General features: G+C 43.5%; 1 protein-coding gene across 1 annotated transcript; it reads right to left on the minus strand.

Moving 5' to 3' along the window:
- Window positions 1–654: 654 nt before the first annotated feature.
- On the minus strand, window positions 655–16,500 carry Chmp5 (charged multivesicular body protein 5). The gene is made up of 8 exons (XM_075967499.1): window positions 16,328–16,500; window positions 15,436–15,540; window positions 14,452–14,498; window positions 12,277–12,370; window positions 11,613–11,684; window positions 5,575–5,683; window positions 4,960–5,072; window positions 655–1,344 (listed from the first exon to the last, which is right to left on the minus strand). The coding sequence occupies exons 1-8, from the start codon at window positions 16,394–16,396 to the stop codon at window positions 1,294–1,296; spliced, it is 660 nt and encodes a 219-aa protein (XP_075823614.1). The 5' UTR covers window positions 16,397–16,500; the 3' UTR covers window positions 655–1,293.
- Between the last annotated feature and the right edge of the window lie 2 nt (window positions 16,501–16,502).

Genomic DNA, 16,502 nt, shown 5'->3' on the forward strand with positions numbered 1-16,502 from the left:
CTCTGTGAGTTTGAGACCAGCCTGGTCTACAAGAGCTAGTTCCAGGACAGGCTCCAAAGCCACAGAGAAACCCTGTCTCAAAAAACCAAAAAAAAAAAAAAAAAAAAAAAAAAAAAAGAAAGAAAGAAAGTAAAGATCCAGAAGTCAGGAGCTGGAGAGACGGCTCAGTGTTAAGAGCACTGGCTGCTCTTACAGAGAACCCGGGTTCAATTCCCAGCACCCACAAGGCAGTTCACAACTGTCTGTAATTCTGCGAGGCACTGCTAACATGTGGTGCACAGACACACAGGCAGGCAAAACACTCATAAGCAGAACATTTAAAAAATAATAAAACAGAGACCCTAAAACCAGGTAGCAGTCGGACTTACTATATGTATCAATAATTTAGGTAGTTCACAAGAAAAGGATGAAGTTCCGGGTTTTCTTTCTTATTGTTAGTCCCTCATGGGAAAACAGCACATCAAAGGTAACTGAGTCCTGAGGCCTAGTTCCTCATTTACTTCTCATGAGAGCCTGAGGCAAGTACAACTTGTACTAATAAGAAACGGTAGTTAATAAATGATATCCCCAAGCCTGCGCTGAGGCTGCTATGCCAATGCCACTGGTTAGGCTTGGTTTCTGTAGCGGAGGTTTTAGGCTGAAGTGATGCTACAATTATATCCTTTTGAAAAATATTTATTGAGTATAAATAAATGTCCTATACATTAAATATCAAGAAATATCCATTAATTACAAGTCAGGCTATAATACCGAGGGAACCATGGGATCAAAATAGCAACTCATGATCCAGTAGTGACAGTTCATTCCAATGTTAGACAGAGTAATGACTTGCTCACATGACACAGCAAAACGTATCAAAAACCCATCACTTAAACCCACCTATAACACCACAATAGACGGTGGTTCTGAAGCATACTATCGACAGTCTCAATCCCATTAATAATCACTACCTTATCAATGTATCAAGTCACACTGAGACTGCACTTACACTACCATAAAGTTTAGTCTCACCCCCTTGTTTATTCCAAATTATTAATGATGAAAACAGGACATACAAAGTCAAAGACTTTTCAGTTAGTCTTTCCTAAGGAAAAAGAAAAAGAATTAAATTTTAGTAAAAGACAGCTTCCCCCAAGCAATGACTCTCTTAACGGAAAAAATTAAGATACAGGAACGGTGCAATCAGCTTTTCCTTCAAAGAAAGGAAAGAAATCTAAATCTGTTTGGCAAATTGGGAAATATCTCCTAGTCTCAGAATCCGTAGTTTTGTCTCATGTGCTGGAATGCTGCAGTCTAGGAGGCTGGAATCTGCGGTAGTCCGAACTCATCCACCAGCACGCCGTCCTGTGAGAAGAAACTGAGGGTCAGTGCTGCTCTCCGACTTGGTAAAAATGATTATTACATTTAGTAAGCAGAAGTCATGTCCAAGCATTTAATCAATCAGAACTAAAATCCCATTCAGAAGCTGACAATGAGCCTTTTCATCCAAGGCAAAGGGGCCTGATGAAACAGGCACAGAACTAAAGAGGGTGAAGAACAAAGAGGAGACCCAGAAAGAGGCTCGGTGACTGCTAGGGCCAGCAGGGAGGGTGAAGTCCTTGCCTCCAGGTACATTATTTTCACTCCCATCTATTTTTTATAGACCGGCAAATCCTTGAAGGGAGGTCTCAGGTGCACAGTTGCTTCCTGTACCACACTCTGCCACTAATCAGCCAGGGTCGGCTAAGGGTTCCTCTTCACGGTCATCTGTGTCCTACACTGGAAAGAGCTGGAGATGCAGCACAGTGGAGGAACGCTTGCCTCGCATGTGTGAGGCCCTGTGTTAAAATACCACAGATGCTTCAGGGACTTGTTACTAGGAAACCGAAAGGCGGGTTACAGTAGTGATCACAAAAATAGCTTCAGCGTAATTACTAAAGAGTTGATAATTATATAATTATTTAAAGCAATTGTGCAACTGGGACTTTTCCTTTTTCTTTTTTTTGGTTTTTCGAGACAGGGTTTCTCTATAACTTTAGAGCCTGTCCTGGGACTCCTTTTGTAGACCAGGCTGGCCTCGAACTCACAGAGATCCACCTGCCTCTGCCTCCTGAGTGCTGGGATTACAGGCGTGCGCCACCACCGCCCGGCTGCATCTGGGACTTTTAAGAAGCCAGAGAGGGCCGGGCGGTGGTGGCGCACGCCTGTAATCCCAGCACTCGGGAGGCAGAGGCAGACGGATCTCTGTGAGTTCGAGACCAGCCTGGTCTACAGAGCTAGTTCCAGGACAGGCTCCAAAGCCACAGAGAAACCCTGTCTCGAAAAAACCAAAAAAAAAAAAAAGAAGCCAGAGAGGTACTCTGAGCTCAAGGAAGGAGGCAGGGTATGAGGAGAAGCACGTTCACAGAGACCTACAAAAGGCCTACAAAACTACCTGCCTCCCAGCTGTTGCTCCTCACATTTTATAGCGAGAGGAAGTAATGTTCAGAGCTGTGCTGGCTAGTTTGTAACTTGACATAAGCTATAGTCCCCTGAAAAGAATCTCCATTGAGAAAATGCCTCCCTCCATAAGACTGGGCTGTAAGCAAGCATGTTAGGCATTTTCTTAATTAGTGCTAGATGTGGGAGAGGCCATTCCTGGGCTGGTGGTCCTGGGTGAGCAAGCCATGGGGTGCGAGCCCGTAAGCAGTTCTCTGTGTCAGTTCTTCCCCCCAGGTTCCTGTCCTGACTTCCTTCAGTCATGGTCTACAGTGTGGAAGTGTAAGTCAAATAACACTTTCCTTCCCAACTTGCTTTTGATCACAGTGTTTCATCATAGCAACAGTAACCCTAGCTAAGACAAGGAGAAGACACGGATTTCTAATTTGCTCAGAATTCTATGTGAATAAAGGCAGATTTAGGGCTGGACCTTACAGAAAAATTCAGTCAGCGGTACTGCGAGTACTCAGCATGTTTATGGGGAGACCAGATAAAACAGGGGCTATAAATATCCATGACAAATAACACATTAGACTAGCAACATTAACTAAGAGGGAATGGAGTTTTATATGCAGTAAAGTGCTCTGTTTACGATGACAATTGTACAGTATGAGCTAGGGATTAAGTCCTTTACATATAAGGCCTACACGGCTCTAAACAGCAATCACGTGAATACTTCACACATGCAAAGAACAAAAACAAACAGCTAAGTGATCTGTCACAGTGTCAGAAATCCCGATTCTCCTCCTTTGTTGAACTAGGATCTTTCTAATAGTAAGGTTTCCATCCCTGTATTTCCTGTATTTCCATATAGGGTTTCATTTATCTCAGGTTAGCTTCCAATTCACTCTGTAGCCAAGGGTAGCCTTGAACTCCTACTCTTCCTCTTCTGCCTCCCCAGTACTGGGGTTACAGGCCTGTGGCCACACACATAGTCTATGTGATCTGGGGATCACATCCAGGGCTTGTCCATGCTAGGTAAGCACTCTGTCAATCGAGCTATATTCCCAGTCTTACTTAGTAAGTTTTATACTTAATTTTATACTTCATAGTTTAATCCAATATAATTAGTATGTCCGGAGAGGGACTTTTTCATTTGTCCCCTCCACTCTCTCAATATTTATTTTATGTGCATGAGTTTTGCCTGCATGTTTTGTGTTTGTAAAGGTCAGAAGAGGGCATTGGATACCCTGGAACTGGAGTTACAGATGGTTGTGAGACAGCATGTTGGTACTGGGTATTGAACCCAAGTCCTCTGAAAAAACAGCAAGTACTCAATTACTGAGCTAACTTGCCAGCTTAGGAGTGGGACTCTAATATGACCACTCAAAAGGTAAATAGAGAAGTGGATTGCCTATATGTTCTGCTACTTGAGAGAGGCTAAGGCCAAAGGATTGCTTGGTTCAGGAGTGAAGGATACCTGAGACCCTGTCTCTAATTAATTTAAGAAAACAAAACAAAAACAAAACAGACTGGAAATATAAATCAGTATAATGTGCTTGCCTAACACGTGTGAGGCCCTAAGAATAAATTCCCAGCAAAACACATACCACACACACACACACACACACACACACACACACACACACACACACACACACACACACACCCCAACACATACTATTAGTAAACAAGGCTCATGTATGTGTCATCAATGCTCTTCTATGGAATGGTAAAACGTGTAGATAGCGCCTAGTGCTAGTTTACAGGCTGATTACATATATAACATGCCACTGTATAACCGCAGATGGTCTAGAGGCAGAGGCCTTAAAGCCTGAACAACCTGATGAGGCCCCGTCTCAAAAGAAGATACAGCTCCAGTGGAAGAGTGCTTGCCCAGCAGGTGTGAGGCCCCCAGTCCCAGGAGAACGAAAACAAAACAAAACATTGTTGAGTCTCAGCGGCTTGTTTTTTTTCGAAACAGGGTTTCTCTGTGTAGCTCTGGCTGTCCTAGAACTCACTTTGTAGACCAGGCTGGCCTCAAACTCAGAAATCTGCTTGCCTCTGCCTCCAGAGTGCTGGGATTAAAGGTGTGCTCCACCACTACCCGGTGTCTCATTGACATTTTTTATGCAGCTTTTAGTTGCCCAATGCAGGAATACTGGACTTTCAAAAATTCTTAAAATAATGATCAGAGCTACTAAATTTAGGACTATATTTTAGATTTCCAGTGGTGGATATAAAACCTTTAATATGTTGTATGGAAAGTCATAGTATACATACATACATGCAGGCAAAACTCAGAAAATAAGTAAATCTTAAAAAAGGGAGTCCCACTAAACAGTGGTGATGCACACCTTTAATCCCAGCACTTGGGGGCAGAGACAGATGTCTGTGAGTTTGAGGACAGCCTGCTCTGCATAGCAAGTTCCAGGATAGGCTCCAAAGCTACAGAGAAACCCTGTCTCAAAAAACCTGTCCTGCCTGTGGCCACATTAGTTATCTGTAGGACTGTTTGACTACAGGCAGTGACCTGAGCAGACTCCTTAGGGAAAACAGTACCTTGTTCTTTGTGTCAGTGGGAACACCTTCTGGAATTGCAGGTGCAGAGGCTGCTTCATCTAAGTAGGAACTATCTTCATCAGCCAGAAGCTCATCGCCCAGTGCATCCAACTCTGAAATTAAACATGCTTCATCAGAGAAAACTGTGAAGAGAAAACTGGCTTCTTTTCCCCCAAAAGTTAGTCAAATGATTTGTTAATGAGCAAATATAATACAAAAGAAAAGGGACTCGTCTCTATTTCTTAATCTTTATTTTTTCTATTTTAATTTAAAACTTTTCATTGGGTAATGGTGGCACACACCTTTAATCCCAGCATGTGGGAGGCAGAGGCAGGTAGATCAAACTCACGGAGATCTGCTTGCTTCTCTCTACCGAGAGCTGGGATTAAAGGCATACACCACCACCGCCTGGCTTGTCCTGGAACTCTTTATGTAGACCAGGCAGGCCTTGAACTCACAGAGATCGGCTTGTCTCTGCCTCTGGGGTACTGGGCTTAAAGGCATGCGCCACCATGTCTGGTGTCCTGAGAGGAGTTTTAACCAGCATTTGGGTACCGGTCCCAGGTAGTGGCTCCTGAATGACTCTGAAGTTAACACACACTGCAGAGCACTCACCTGCTTCCAGGTCGTCCTCGTCTAACTCTGGGGTGCCATAGCTGCGACTCAGGGCTTCCTGGATTTCATTTGCGTCCTCCATCATATCTTCCAGCTGGTCTTGTAAATCCTATGGAAATATATGACAGGGTTTTCTTTCTTTTTTAGCCTCTTAAAATTAATTGGTTTAATTTGAGGTGACACAGAACCCAGAACACAACAAAGGAGGCATAGCAGGCTCCAGCAGGACTTCAGACTCAGTTTACCTGAAACTCACAGCTGAGTTTAAAGGTGGAAACAGCTGAATGAAAGCTAGACTGTATGATTTTGTTTTTAAACTAAAGTTTATTATAATCTTCAGCAGGCTCCAGTATAACATTCATTCTAGCTACAGGGGGCAAAAGATGTAACAGCAGAGAATCCAGGGTTTAAAGAGGAACGGAAAAGTGTCACTGTAATCTTAGGGACAAGGAAAAGCCTACTTTTTGCCAGATTTCTGAATTCCTCTTAGCCTTGGCTTTTTCTTCCCAAGTTTCTTCTGGCTTTCTCACTGTTTCTGCCTAGAAGCCTTCCTATCCATCTTCTTGGCCTGATTTTTGGCTGTTTCAGGGCCTTTTCTTCCACCTTCTTGGCCTGACATGACACCTGTGGCCTCTTCTCCAGACTCTTTTCTGCTGATCCTCATTTTTTTCTTCAAGTGTAAGGAAGCAGTTTTACTGAGAAGTAAACAATGGACCTCTGTAGCAGGTAAGTAAGGATCCCCCAGATGGGTTTACTGTGACAAGGTAAGGTTTCCACTTAGGAATGAGAACTAAAATTTAATTTTTAAATTGTATTTATTTATGCACATACATGCGTGCTTGTGTTTGTGTGTGTGTGCACGTATATGGGAGCATGTGCCATCAGTGCACAAGTCAGGACAATTCTGGGAGTTTCCTCCTTTCACCTGTGGATCCCAAGGACTGAACTCAGGTCCACCAGGCTTGGGGTCAAGCTCACCTGCTGGGCCAGATCACCAGCCCCAAATGAGAAATTATAAACTCCATAACTGTCAGTCCCCATTCTACATGACAGTAGTCAGAAACAGGCTTAGTCAACCAAGCACGGATGCTCCAAAGGACTCCTGAGGATCCCTGCCCCCCCTTTTTGAGACAGAATCTCATGTGGCCCAGTTTGAGCTCAAATGCACTTTGTAACTAAGGGCGACCTTAAATCCCTCATTCTCCTGCCTCTACTTATCAAGTTCTGGGATTACAGGTGTATGCTACTAGGCCTGACTTCTGGCTTCTACTTTTCTTTTCTCTTAGTACTTAGAAATGAACTTTGATGGTGGTGGTACTGGAACCAACTGGTACTCTGCATGCGAGGTAAGTGCTCTAACACTGAGTTACTGTCCCAGTTCAAATCTTGCACTACTTAGTGAGAAGCACTATCAGCCTTCCTGGGCTGGAGAGGCAGCTCAGCGGTTAACAGCACTACTGTCTTGCTCTTTTAAATGATCAGCATTTGTTTCCCAGCACCCACATGGGAGCTTACAACAGTCTAGTCTGTGCCTCCCCACCCCCCAATACTGGGGATGGAACCCTGGGTCTGGATCATGGTTGGCAAGTACTCTACCCTCAGCCCTATTTTCCTCATTTAAAAAAATGGGATGATTGGGCTAAGAGATGGCTCGTGGTTACGATCACATACTGTACCTCTAAGGCCCTGAGCTCGAGGCAATAGCTTTAATATGGGACCTGGTTCCCTCTTCTGGCCTCAAAGGACAACTGCACTTACATACACAAACCCCTCCTCACACATATATGCATATACATAATTATGTTCTTAAAAAAGCTGGAGAAATGTTTCAGCAGTTAAGAGCATTTGCTGCTCTGGCAGAGGACCTGGGTTGCATTCCCAGAACCCACATGACATTCACAACCATCTATAACTCCAGTTCCAGGGGATCTGATGCCTCTTCTGGCCTTCAAAGCTACCAGGCATACACACAGTGCACATACAGATATGCAGACAAAACACTCATAATGCATTAAATAAAAGTAAACTTTTTAAAATTTCATGTGACTACTGTAAGATTTATTGCAATAATGTATATAAAATAGTACTTAGTTTAAGGCCAGCCTGGGCAACTTAGTGAGACCCCATCTAAAAAACTAATAAATAAATTTTAGAAAGTCGAAAAAAGAGGTGAGGCACGAACAAGGCCCTATGTTCAATCTGTAATACCACCACCACCACCAACAACAAAATTTTAAAAATTAAAAAAAATAAAACCCAGATCAAACATCAGTATATTCTCATATATAGAGGAGATATGGCCACTCCTCACAGGGCAGCAGGTCTTACTCAGCACCACTGTTTCCTGGAGGAGGCGTGGGGTCCTTGTGCTCTCAGATAAGCGCTAGGGATACCAGAACTGTTAAACACGCAGGGCTGTCTCTTCATAGGGAGAGATGGATAACATATTTTTGGCCCAGAAGGCTGGGAGCAGAGGGGTTAACGGCCTGGTGACCTCTGTACTGTCACAGGCCACAAGGCTCTCCGACTCTTCCTTAGTTAATCTGTAGAACCTATCTACGTGAAAGAGGCCACTTGCATTTCACGAGAGTTTTGATGCAGTCATGTCTTAAGCTTTGTTGTGCACACAGGACTGAGTTAATTAGTATCAGGAAAGTTTTTCCAGATTGTGCTGTGCCTGAAACTAACTACCCGGTGTCAGACAGAGTTTGAACCAACGTTGGCTGAGTTGTGTTGAAGTAGACTTCCTTCTTGCCTCTCCTGCTGGCCATGGCATTTTCAGAGACACCCCCCCCCCCCCCCCCCCGCTACACTCACAATTTCCAGAGCAACAAGTCATTTGTGAATTCCTTCCTGGCAGCCTAGCTTGTTTTTCCATATGAAAGTGGAGAGACCACCAAGTAGAATGCCCTTCTGTACACCTGGGTGTCAAACCCCAAGTGCACATGCGTCATCCTGCGACGAGAAGCATTGTTGAAACACTCACCAAGGAGAAAAGTCACAGAAGGCGGAGTCAAATCAGGTTTATGGTGCTACATATCAAGAAGTCTCCCCAGCTAGGCATGGAGTTCTAACACTTTGAGGCTGAAGCAGGAGGATTGTCGTGAGTTCTAGACCAGTCCCACATACATGGTAAGATCCCGTGTCCAAAATGTGTGTGTGTGTGTTGTGTGTATGTCTGTTGCTTCTCAATCATTTGACGAGTAAGATTTCTTTTTAATCTTATTTTTATGAACAAGGCCTTGCTTTGTGACCTAGGCTGGCCTTGAACTTATGATTCTTCTGCCTCTGCCTTCCTTGTCTTGAGATTACAGGCCTGCAACCACAACACAGCCTATGCATAGGGTTTCTATTTATAGAGTCTAGGTTAGACACAGAAAGAAAAAAAGAAAGTCACCATGCAAAGTATTAATCTATCTTTAAATTCAATACTGCATAAACAAAAACAACTAAACAGAAGGACTACTCTAAAAACTATATTTGCCCTAATGTCTGGGAAAAACAAAGACAAAAATACTTAAAAAGGGAGTTGGGGTGGGTGGGAGAGACAGAGAGGGCTCAGTAGTTAGAAGTGTGTACTGCTCTTGCTCAGGACCTGAGTTCAGCTTCTAGAAGACAGATCACAACCACCTCTACCTCCAGCTCCTGGGATCTGCTGCACTCTTCTGGCCTCCATGGGCACTGTACTCATGTGCACAGACACCAGACACACATACACTGAAAAATAAAAACACAACTTTTTTGTTTGTTTTTTGAGGCAGAGAATCCCTACATAGCCCTGACTGTCCTGGAACTCCCTGAGTAGACCAGGCTGGTCTCGAACTCACAGAAATCCTCCTGCTTCTGCTTTCCAAGTGCTAGGACTAAAGGTATGCACCACCATGCTGGGCCTGAAGTCTTTTTTTTTTTTAAAGGATAAAAACAATTATACATAGAAACAAAAAATGTAAAAGTTAGAGCTATAAAAAAAACTAAAATGTTTTATAATTATATTAGAAAAATAAACCTGAAAAGATTCCAAAGTCTGCAGCTTAGCCAAAAGAAATACACATGCTAATGGGGTCTGTTATGCTACAGTCCAGTAGGGGCAGAGAAGGGTAATGGGAGAGATGGGGAGACATCCAAAAGCCAGAAGGAAGTTGAATTTGGTAGAATACATTGTAATGCTAGCACTGTGGAGGCTGAGGCAGGAGGATTGGGAGGACTGCCACAAGGACAAGGCTAGCCTAGGCAATATAGTAAATTCTAGAAGAGCCTGGGCTACAGAACGACATCCTGTCTCAGGCACAAAGCAAAGCCTGAACTGGAAAGAGGGTCTAGGGTCAAGAATATGTGCTGCTCTTCTGAGGCCCTGAGTTTAGCATCGTATGAGTCGCTCACAGGTACCTGTAAATCTCACTTCAAAGGTTCCAACATTCTTTTCCGGTCTCAGAAGAGATTGCACACACATGCAAAAACCCACACATAGACATACATACACACACACACACATACATACATATTTACAGTCAAAATTAAAATCTTAAAAAAAAATTTACCACCACCCCCCTTTCCTGCCAACCAGGCAGTGGTGGTGGCACATGTCTTTAATCTCAGCACTCAGGAGGCAGAGGCAGGTGGATCTCTGAGTTTGAGGCCAGCCTGGTCTACACAGTGAGTTCCAGGGCAGCCAGGGCTACACACAGAGAAACCCTGTCTCAGAAAATAATAATAATAATAATAAAAACAAAACCCCAAACAACAACAAAACCCCCAAGAAAGGAAGCCAGAATAAGCAAAGGTTCTCTTATGTTCATATTAAACAGCTCTCACTGAACCCACAGGAGAGGTGGCACAAGTCCATAATCCACACATATGGAAGGTTGAGGCAGGAGAAGGCCAGCACACATAGTAAGATAGGCTAGCCTGGGCTGCAAAACAAGATCTTGTCTCAAATACAAAACAACACTACAAAGAGTACTACCCAACTTTCAGGGACTAGTAAGCTGTAAATGGTATTATACAAATGAGCACACAGGATATTGTTCTCAGTGAATTTCCTGAAAGCTGTAACAATGCCTAATGCCACGTAAACAGAGACTTGGGAATGACTAGGATCGCTCAAGGGCTGTGTAAGGGGGCAGTGGAAAGGAGTAAGGCGGCAGTGGAAAGGAGTAAGGTGGCAGTGGAAAGGAGTAAGGCAGGGGACCAATGCCCTCGACTAGAACAGTATGGCATCACCTTTAGCCTTTAAATACTTCCTGGGCCTCAAGTATGGTAATGTATCTTCAAGGCAATGGGGATAAAGACTGAAAGAAGAAAATTAAATCCCTTCCTTCAAGGCAAGAGGGGTTCTAAACAGAGGGTAAACATTGTGCCATAGATATAGGAAGGAGCCTTTTCCCTTTGGCAGGCCACTATGTTCTCCCCACCAGCTCCGCCTGCCACATGAAATGCTCACTCCCGCCAGGCCAGATCCACCTGCCACGTGGGATGCTCACTCCCACCTCCTCTGCCTGCCACGGGGGATGCTCACCTGGGAGCTGACTGAATAGCCAGGCTTACAGGCCTTACCTTCCTGACCAAATCCTCGACCTCAAAGGAAATGGTAACTTCAAGAAGCTAGTAATTAATTACCAAATGGAAAGAAAATTCCTCAAAATACTAGAAAAGAAATTGTGTAAACCAATTACATACACATACTCATTTAACATCATGGCGTACGCTCTAATCTTAGCACTTAGAAGGCTGAGGCAAGGTTCAAAGCTAGTCTGGGCTTCTTTGCAAGTTTTTTTTGGGGGAGGGCACAATACTCGGAGACAGCTCACACATCTCACCTGTATAATAACTGTGTGTGGTTATTATGGGATCTCTGGGATCTCTGCACTAGCAGTGAGGAAACTGAGGCCTTTAGCATCCTTCCCTTTCCAGAAGTCACTGCACTAGTAAACAGCAGGCCCGGAGTTCATCCCCTTTCTCTGTATTTCTCGCCACAAACGTTATTCTCAACCTTGTAGTAACAAGTACACACATCTCGAAAAAGCCAGCAGATAGCTCACCTCAATCTGTTCAATTTTGACTTGCTTGTATGCCTTCTTCATTTCCTTTACTCCCAGTTTCATGGCATCCACCTAAGGAAGGGTAGAAGAAAGCACAACATATTTGCTTTTTTATTTTGAAGTACCAAGGATTTGAACCAGGACCTCATACATACATAAGCATTCTGCCATTGTGTTACATCCCAGCCCTAAAAGTACACTGTTTTGAGAAGTCATGTTTGTGCTGGAGAGGTGGCTCAGTCATGACAAGCATTTGTTGCTCTTGCAGAGGACCTGGGTTTGATCCCAGCATCCACATGCTCACCACCATCTCCAGCTCCAGATCCAGGGGCTCTGATGCTCTCTTCTGACTTCTCTGATACTAGGCACACAAGGCACTCAACAAACATGCAGGCAAAGCATACAAACACATAGTCATGTTTGCTAAACATCATTTAAAAACCATGGGAAAGTGTATGAGATTTAAAAATTAAAATAGAGCTGAGAGGAGGTGGCATACGCCTTTAACCCCAGCACTTGGGAGGCAGAGCCAGGCAGATCTGAGTTTGAGGCCATCTTGGCCTACAAAGCGAGTTCCAGGACAGCCAAAGATACACAGAAAAACCCTGTCTCAAAAGACAAAACAAACAAACAAATTAAAATGGGAAAAGTGCTTTGGGCATACCGTGGTCCTGGTGTCCTTCAGAGACTGAATGGTGTAGTTAGCCTGCTCCATGTTAAAGGACTGCTGGGCAAGGTTGTCTCGCTGCTGCTCATACCTTCGTGGAGACAGTGAATTAGAAATGGGAGACAGACAAACCCTTAGGAAGGAAGACCCTCAAACTAAATACGGGAATTTTCTCAAACAAACCAAAAACTAAAGCCAAAACCATGAAAAACTACCCACTCTAACAAAGCCCCTCCAAACCTTTTTCCCTTGAATGTTTCTGAATTTTAACTATTCCCACTTAACAACATATTATTTGTTTCTTTTTTCTATTTCTTGAAAAAGGGTCTTGTAATCCAGGTCAGCCTCAGACTTGTAGTGACCCTCCTGCTGAGCTCCCCAAATCCTGGTAAAGCAGGTGTCTGCCACTGCTCCTGTCTGCACTGTATCTTCTTACATCTTATTCATAGTTTTCTAATTATTTCCCAAGATGAATTCTCAGAAGTGGAACTCCTGGGGCAAAAGGGATGATTATTTTTTAAAGTTTTTCATACATATAGCTATATGTTTTTCAGGTAGACTCGAAGTGCACTTAAGGACACTTTAATAATCCTGTATTCATAATGAGGCTATACATCTGACTTAATGTAAATCGGATGTCTGATACTAGAAATACTGATACTTTAAATGTCTGATACTCTTTAAAGTTTTCTATCCAATTATAATATTATGTCAAAGACTTATGTCACCATGATTTTTTTCTTCTTCAAGACAGGATTTCTCTGTGTAGCCCTGGCTGTCCTAGAACTCGCTCTGTAGAACAGGCTGGCCTCAAACTCAGAGATCTGCCTCCCTCTGCCTCCCAAGTGCTGGGTTTAAAGGCATGTGCCACCACGCCCAGCTGTCACCATGATTTTTACATAACATTTGGAAACCATTTAACTAACAGAAGAAAAATAGGTAATTCATGATCCAGGCAAGGAGCAGATGACTCCATTAAGTTAGGCAGGGTGGCACATGGTTCTAATCCCAGTACTGGGAAGCTGAGTCAGGGGATTAGAGCTGGAGGCCAGTCTTGGCACATAGCAAGACCACATCTCTAAAAATAGAAACAGGAAAAAAATATAAAGTGGAAAAGAATAGCTTATATAGAAGACACATTATAATTTCAGTTTCCTACGAATCTAGATAAATTTTCTTTACATCTGTTTGCTTGATATATTTTCCAATAAATCTATATTCCCCCCCCCTTTAAAAAAAAGGGTTGTTTTTTTTTTTATATCTTTTTTGAAGCAGGAACTCATATAGCCCAGGATGGTCTAGAATTTACTAGCCAAGAATAGCTCTGAACCTCTGATATTTTTGCCTTCACATCCAAGCGCTAGGTTTACAGGTGCATGCTACCATACTCAGTTTATTTATTTACTTAATTTTAGATAGGGTTGCATGTAGCCAAGGCCAGCCTTGGTTCCTCTATGAAGCCAAGGCTCATAGGTTCCTGGTCCTTCTTCCCTTACCTCCTACGTGCTAGGATTATAGGCCTATGTCATTGAAGCCAACTGTATTTCTTCTATAAGAAAAACAAAATACTTTAAAACTAACTGCCACTAAGAAGGTAATATTAAAACACATCTTGGCCATTGTAGGCATTATTAGCTTTTTCCAATGGGATTTAATATAAAAAAATGAAAGACAGCATCCGATATGTTACAAAGTCATTTCAAAGTTGGAACAGAGTTGTTGACAATTCTTCTGGTTTCCTACAAGCTGAGTATGCTCTGCTTCTACAACTCCCCGGATGACCTCCCAGGCTGAGCAGTCCTCGGGGGGGAGGGGGGACACCAGATATTAACTGGGTTTTGCACAAACACCGGGACACAGTAACTGAAAACCAACTGTGGGCCTGTACATTTGTCCTGCTGCGAGAGAGCACATACTTAGCACCCTAACTTTACAAACAAAACCTAGAAGACCATACTAACTAAGCAACGGGAAAGCCAAGCCATATGGCCAGCCATAGTCATAGTCGCTAGCACCTAAGCTTAAGTTAGTAACATTAAACAATGGAAGATTATGGAAATTTGCAATGAAATCAAGAATACTTAGAAAATGATATGAAAGCAATAAAGAATGAAGACCTTTTTGCTTTTGGCTTAAACTGTTCTTAGAAGAGAGATGGTGCATATGACTTACATCCGCTTTTGCTTTAAAACCCTCAGGGCTTTCTGTTTGACCATGTTCTGAGGAGAAAAACAGATTTAATAAAAAAGGGGAACACATATGGCAAAAGAAATCTCCCAATGTTCAAACTCGTGTGCCTATTTGCTTTCTTCTTCAAAAGGGCAGACATAGAGGCTCCTTATCTACTCTTCCCCTAAGCACAGGTAACTCCAATGTCTAGTTAGTAAGCCTCGGCACCCTTTGCACCCCACACCTCAATGTCCTGAACTACTCTCCCTTTTCCTGATGTACCCACTGCCAGCCCCAACTGTGCCCACTGTGTCTCTTCAGTCGCCTTCAATTTAAACACAACATGTTCAACCTCTACCATGTCCTCAGGTTAGAAATAGCTTACAACAACCTCAAAATCTCTCCCTTCTAGAAGCTGAGAACCTCTACATAAACTTTGTTTCCTCTTTCTGTTGGCTCTTCATGCACATTTACCAAACACTACTATATTCTAGGCATAATGCCATGTAGGTGACTTGTTATTTAATCCTCACACTACAACAGATGTGTTATTTTCATTTCACAGATGAGAAAATTGAGGCTGAGTGATGTATTGGTTCACACTGTTAATAAGTTATGAAGCTGGAAAAAAAAACCAAGATAGCTATATATCCATAGTCTATTAAACAGCGATAGTATTAGAACACTGGTCCTACAAGCTAATTCTGTACTTTTTCCTGGCCTGCCATTGTATTATATCTATCCCAGTCTGAGCAGCCTGACCACACCCAAATTCTGAGTACAACCAAGCCCTCGTCTGCAGAGATCTATTAGAACATATCAATTCCCATTATCATTAAATAAAGACCAGCCTCCTCTTGTATCTGGCTGTACTCCCTTTCCCGAAGAGTATATATCCGTACGTGTATACACATCAAGCTGTATTTTTCTGCATCCTCCCACCACTGCCCCACACAGTACTTCCTACAGCAGTCAACATTAACCTACCTTGGCAGGACCCTCTCTCATCTTCTTCATTTGGTCCTTATATTTCACTAGCTCAGCATCCAACCGGGAAATCTTTTTGTCAATGGATTCTGCCCTGCTATCCACCTTGGAGGAAAATGTCAAATGTAGTGGTAATTATTATAATATATTTACACTGGAAGGGGCAGGAGGAGAGCGAGGAATATGGATGAAGAGGAGAAAACAAAGGAAGGATATAGCGAAGAGTGGAAAACAGTGGTTTACTGAAGGATGGGGAATACCAGCCAGAATAATCGGAAGAGGCTTTCATCAACTCTCTCCCACCTCCCAGATTCTCCAGCGAGAAAATAATTTGGGAATCACTGGGTTGGTTAAGTTTTCCCAAGTGGGAGACTTGTCAGTTTGGGAACTCAACATGAAGGTGTATGGAATGAGCCAGTGGACACAGGGTACGATGAGATCTAATGCCATTTCCGAAATCAGGTTTAATCTGGAGGGGCCAAGGTTCAGAATTTTGTGCTACTCAGATCCATGACTAAGGTATAGATAGATATGTTAACCCTGACCGGGGCGAGGAAAGAGGGATGAGAAAAGGATTGGTAGGAGACCAGGTTGGACGAAGTGGGGTGTATGAACCAGGAAGGGCAGGTTGGAATGTGAGGACCAAAGCGAGAAAGAAGGGATGGGGCGCAGGGGGCATCGGAAAGGGTTTTAAGTGCAGTAAGGGCGAGGCAGTGATGAAGTGTCAGAGTCTCTGGTTTGTGGGGTCAGGAATGACTTGGAAAACAGGAATGGAAGGGGTGAGGATGGAGAAGACTGAGGTTTAATGGGCCCGAGCCAGGAATGGGGTGGAGTAGGAATTCGGTACGGGCCGGTCGGAGTTGAGTCTAGGTATACAAAGTCAAATGCTCACTGTCCCAATGCAGTCAGTCAGGCTAGGCGGCGGGGCCTTAGGTTTCGCTTTTCCGAAGAATCGGTTCATCTTGGCTGGCGGCGAAGAAACCCAAACACTGGAGGAAAACCAGAGACGGAAGCGTATTCGCTCTGGTTTCAGTTTCCGGCCTCCCCTCCCCCCCTCCAAGCGCAAG

This window comes from Microtus pennsylvanicus, chromosome 3, assembly GCF_037038515.1.
Source record: "Microtus pennsylvanicus isolate mMicPen1 chromosome 3, mMicPen1.hap1, whole genome shotgun sequence".
Classification (NCBI taxonomy): Eukaryota; Metazoa; Chordata; class Mammalia; order Rodentia; family Cricetidae; genus Microtus; species Microtus pennsylvanicus.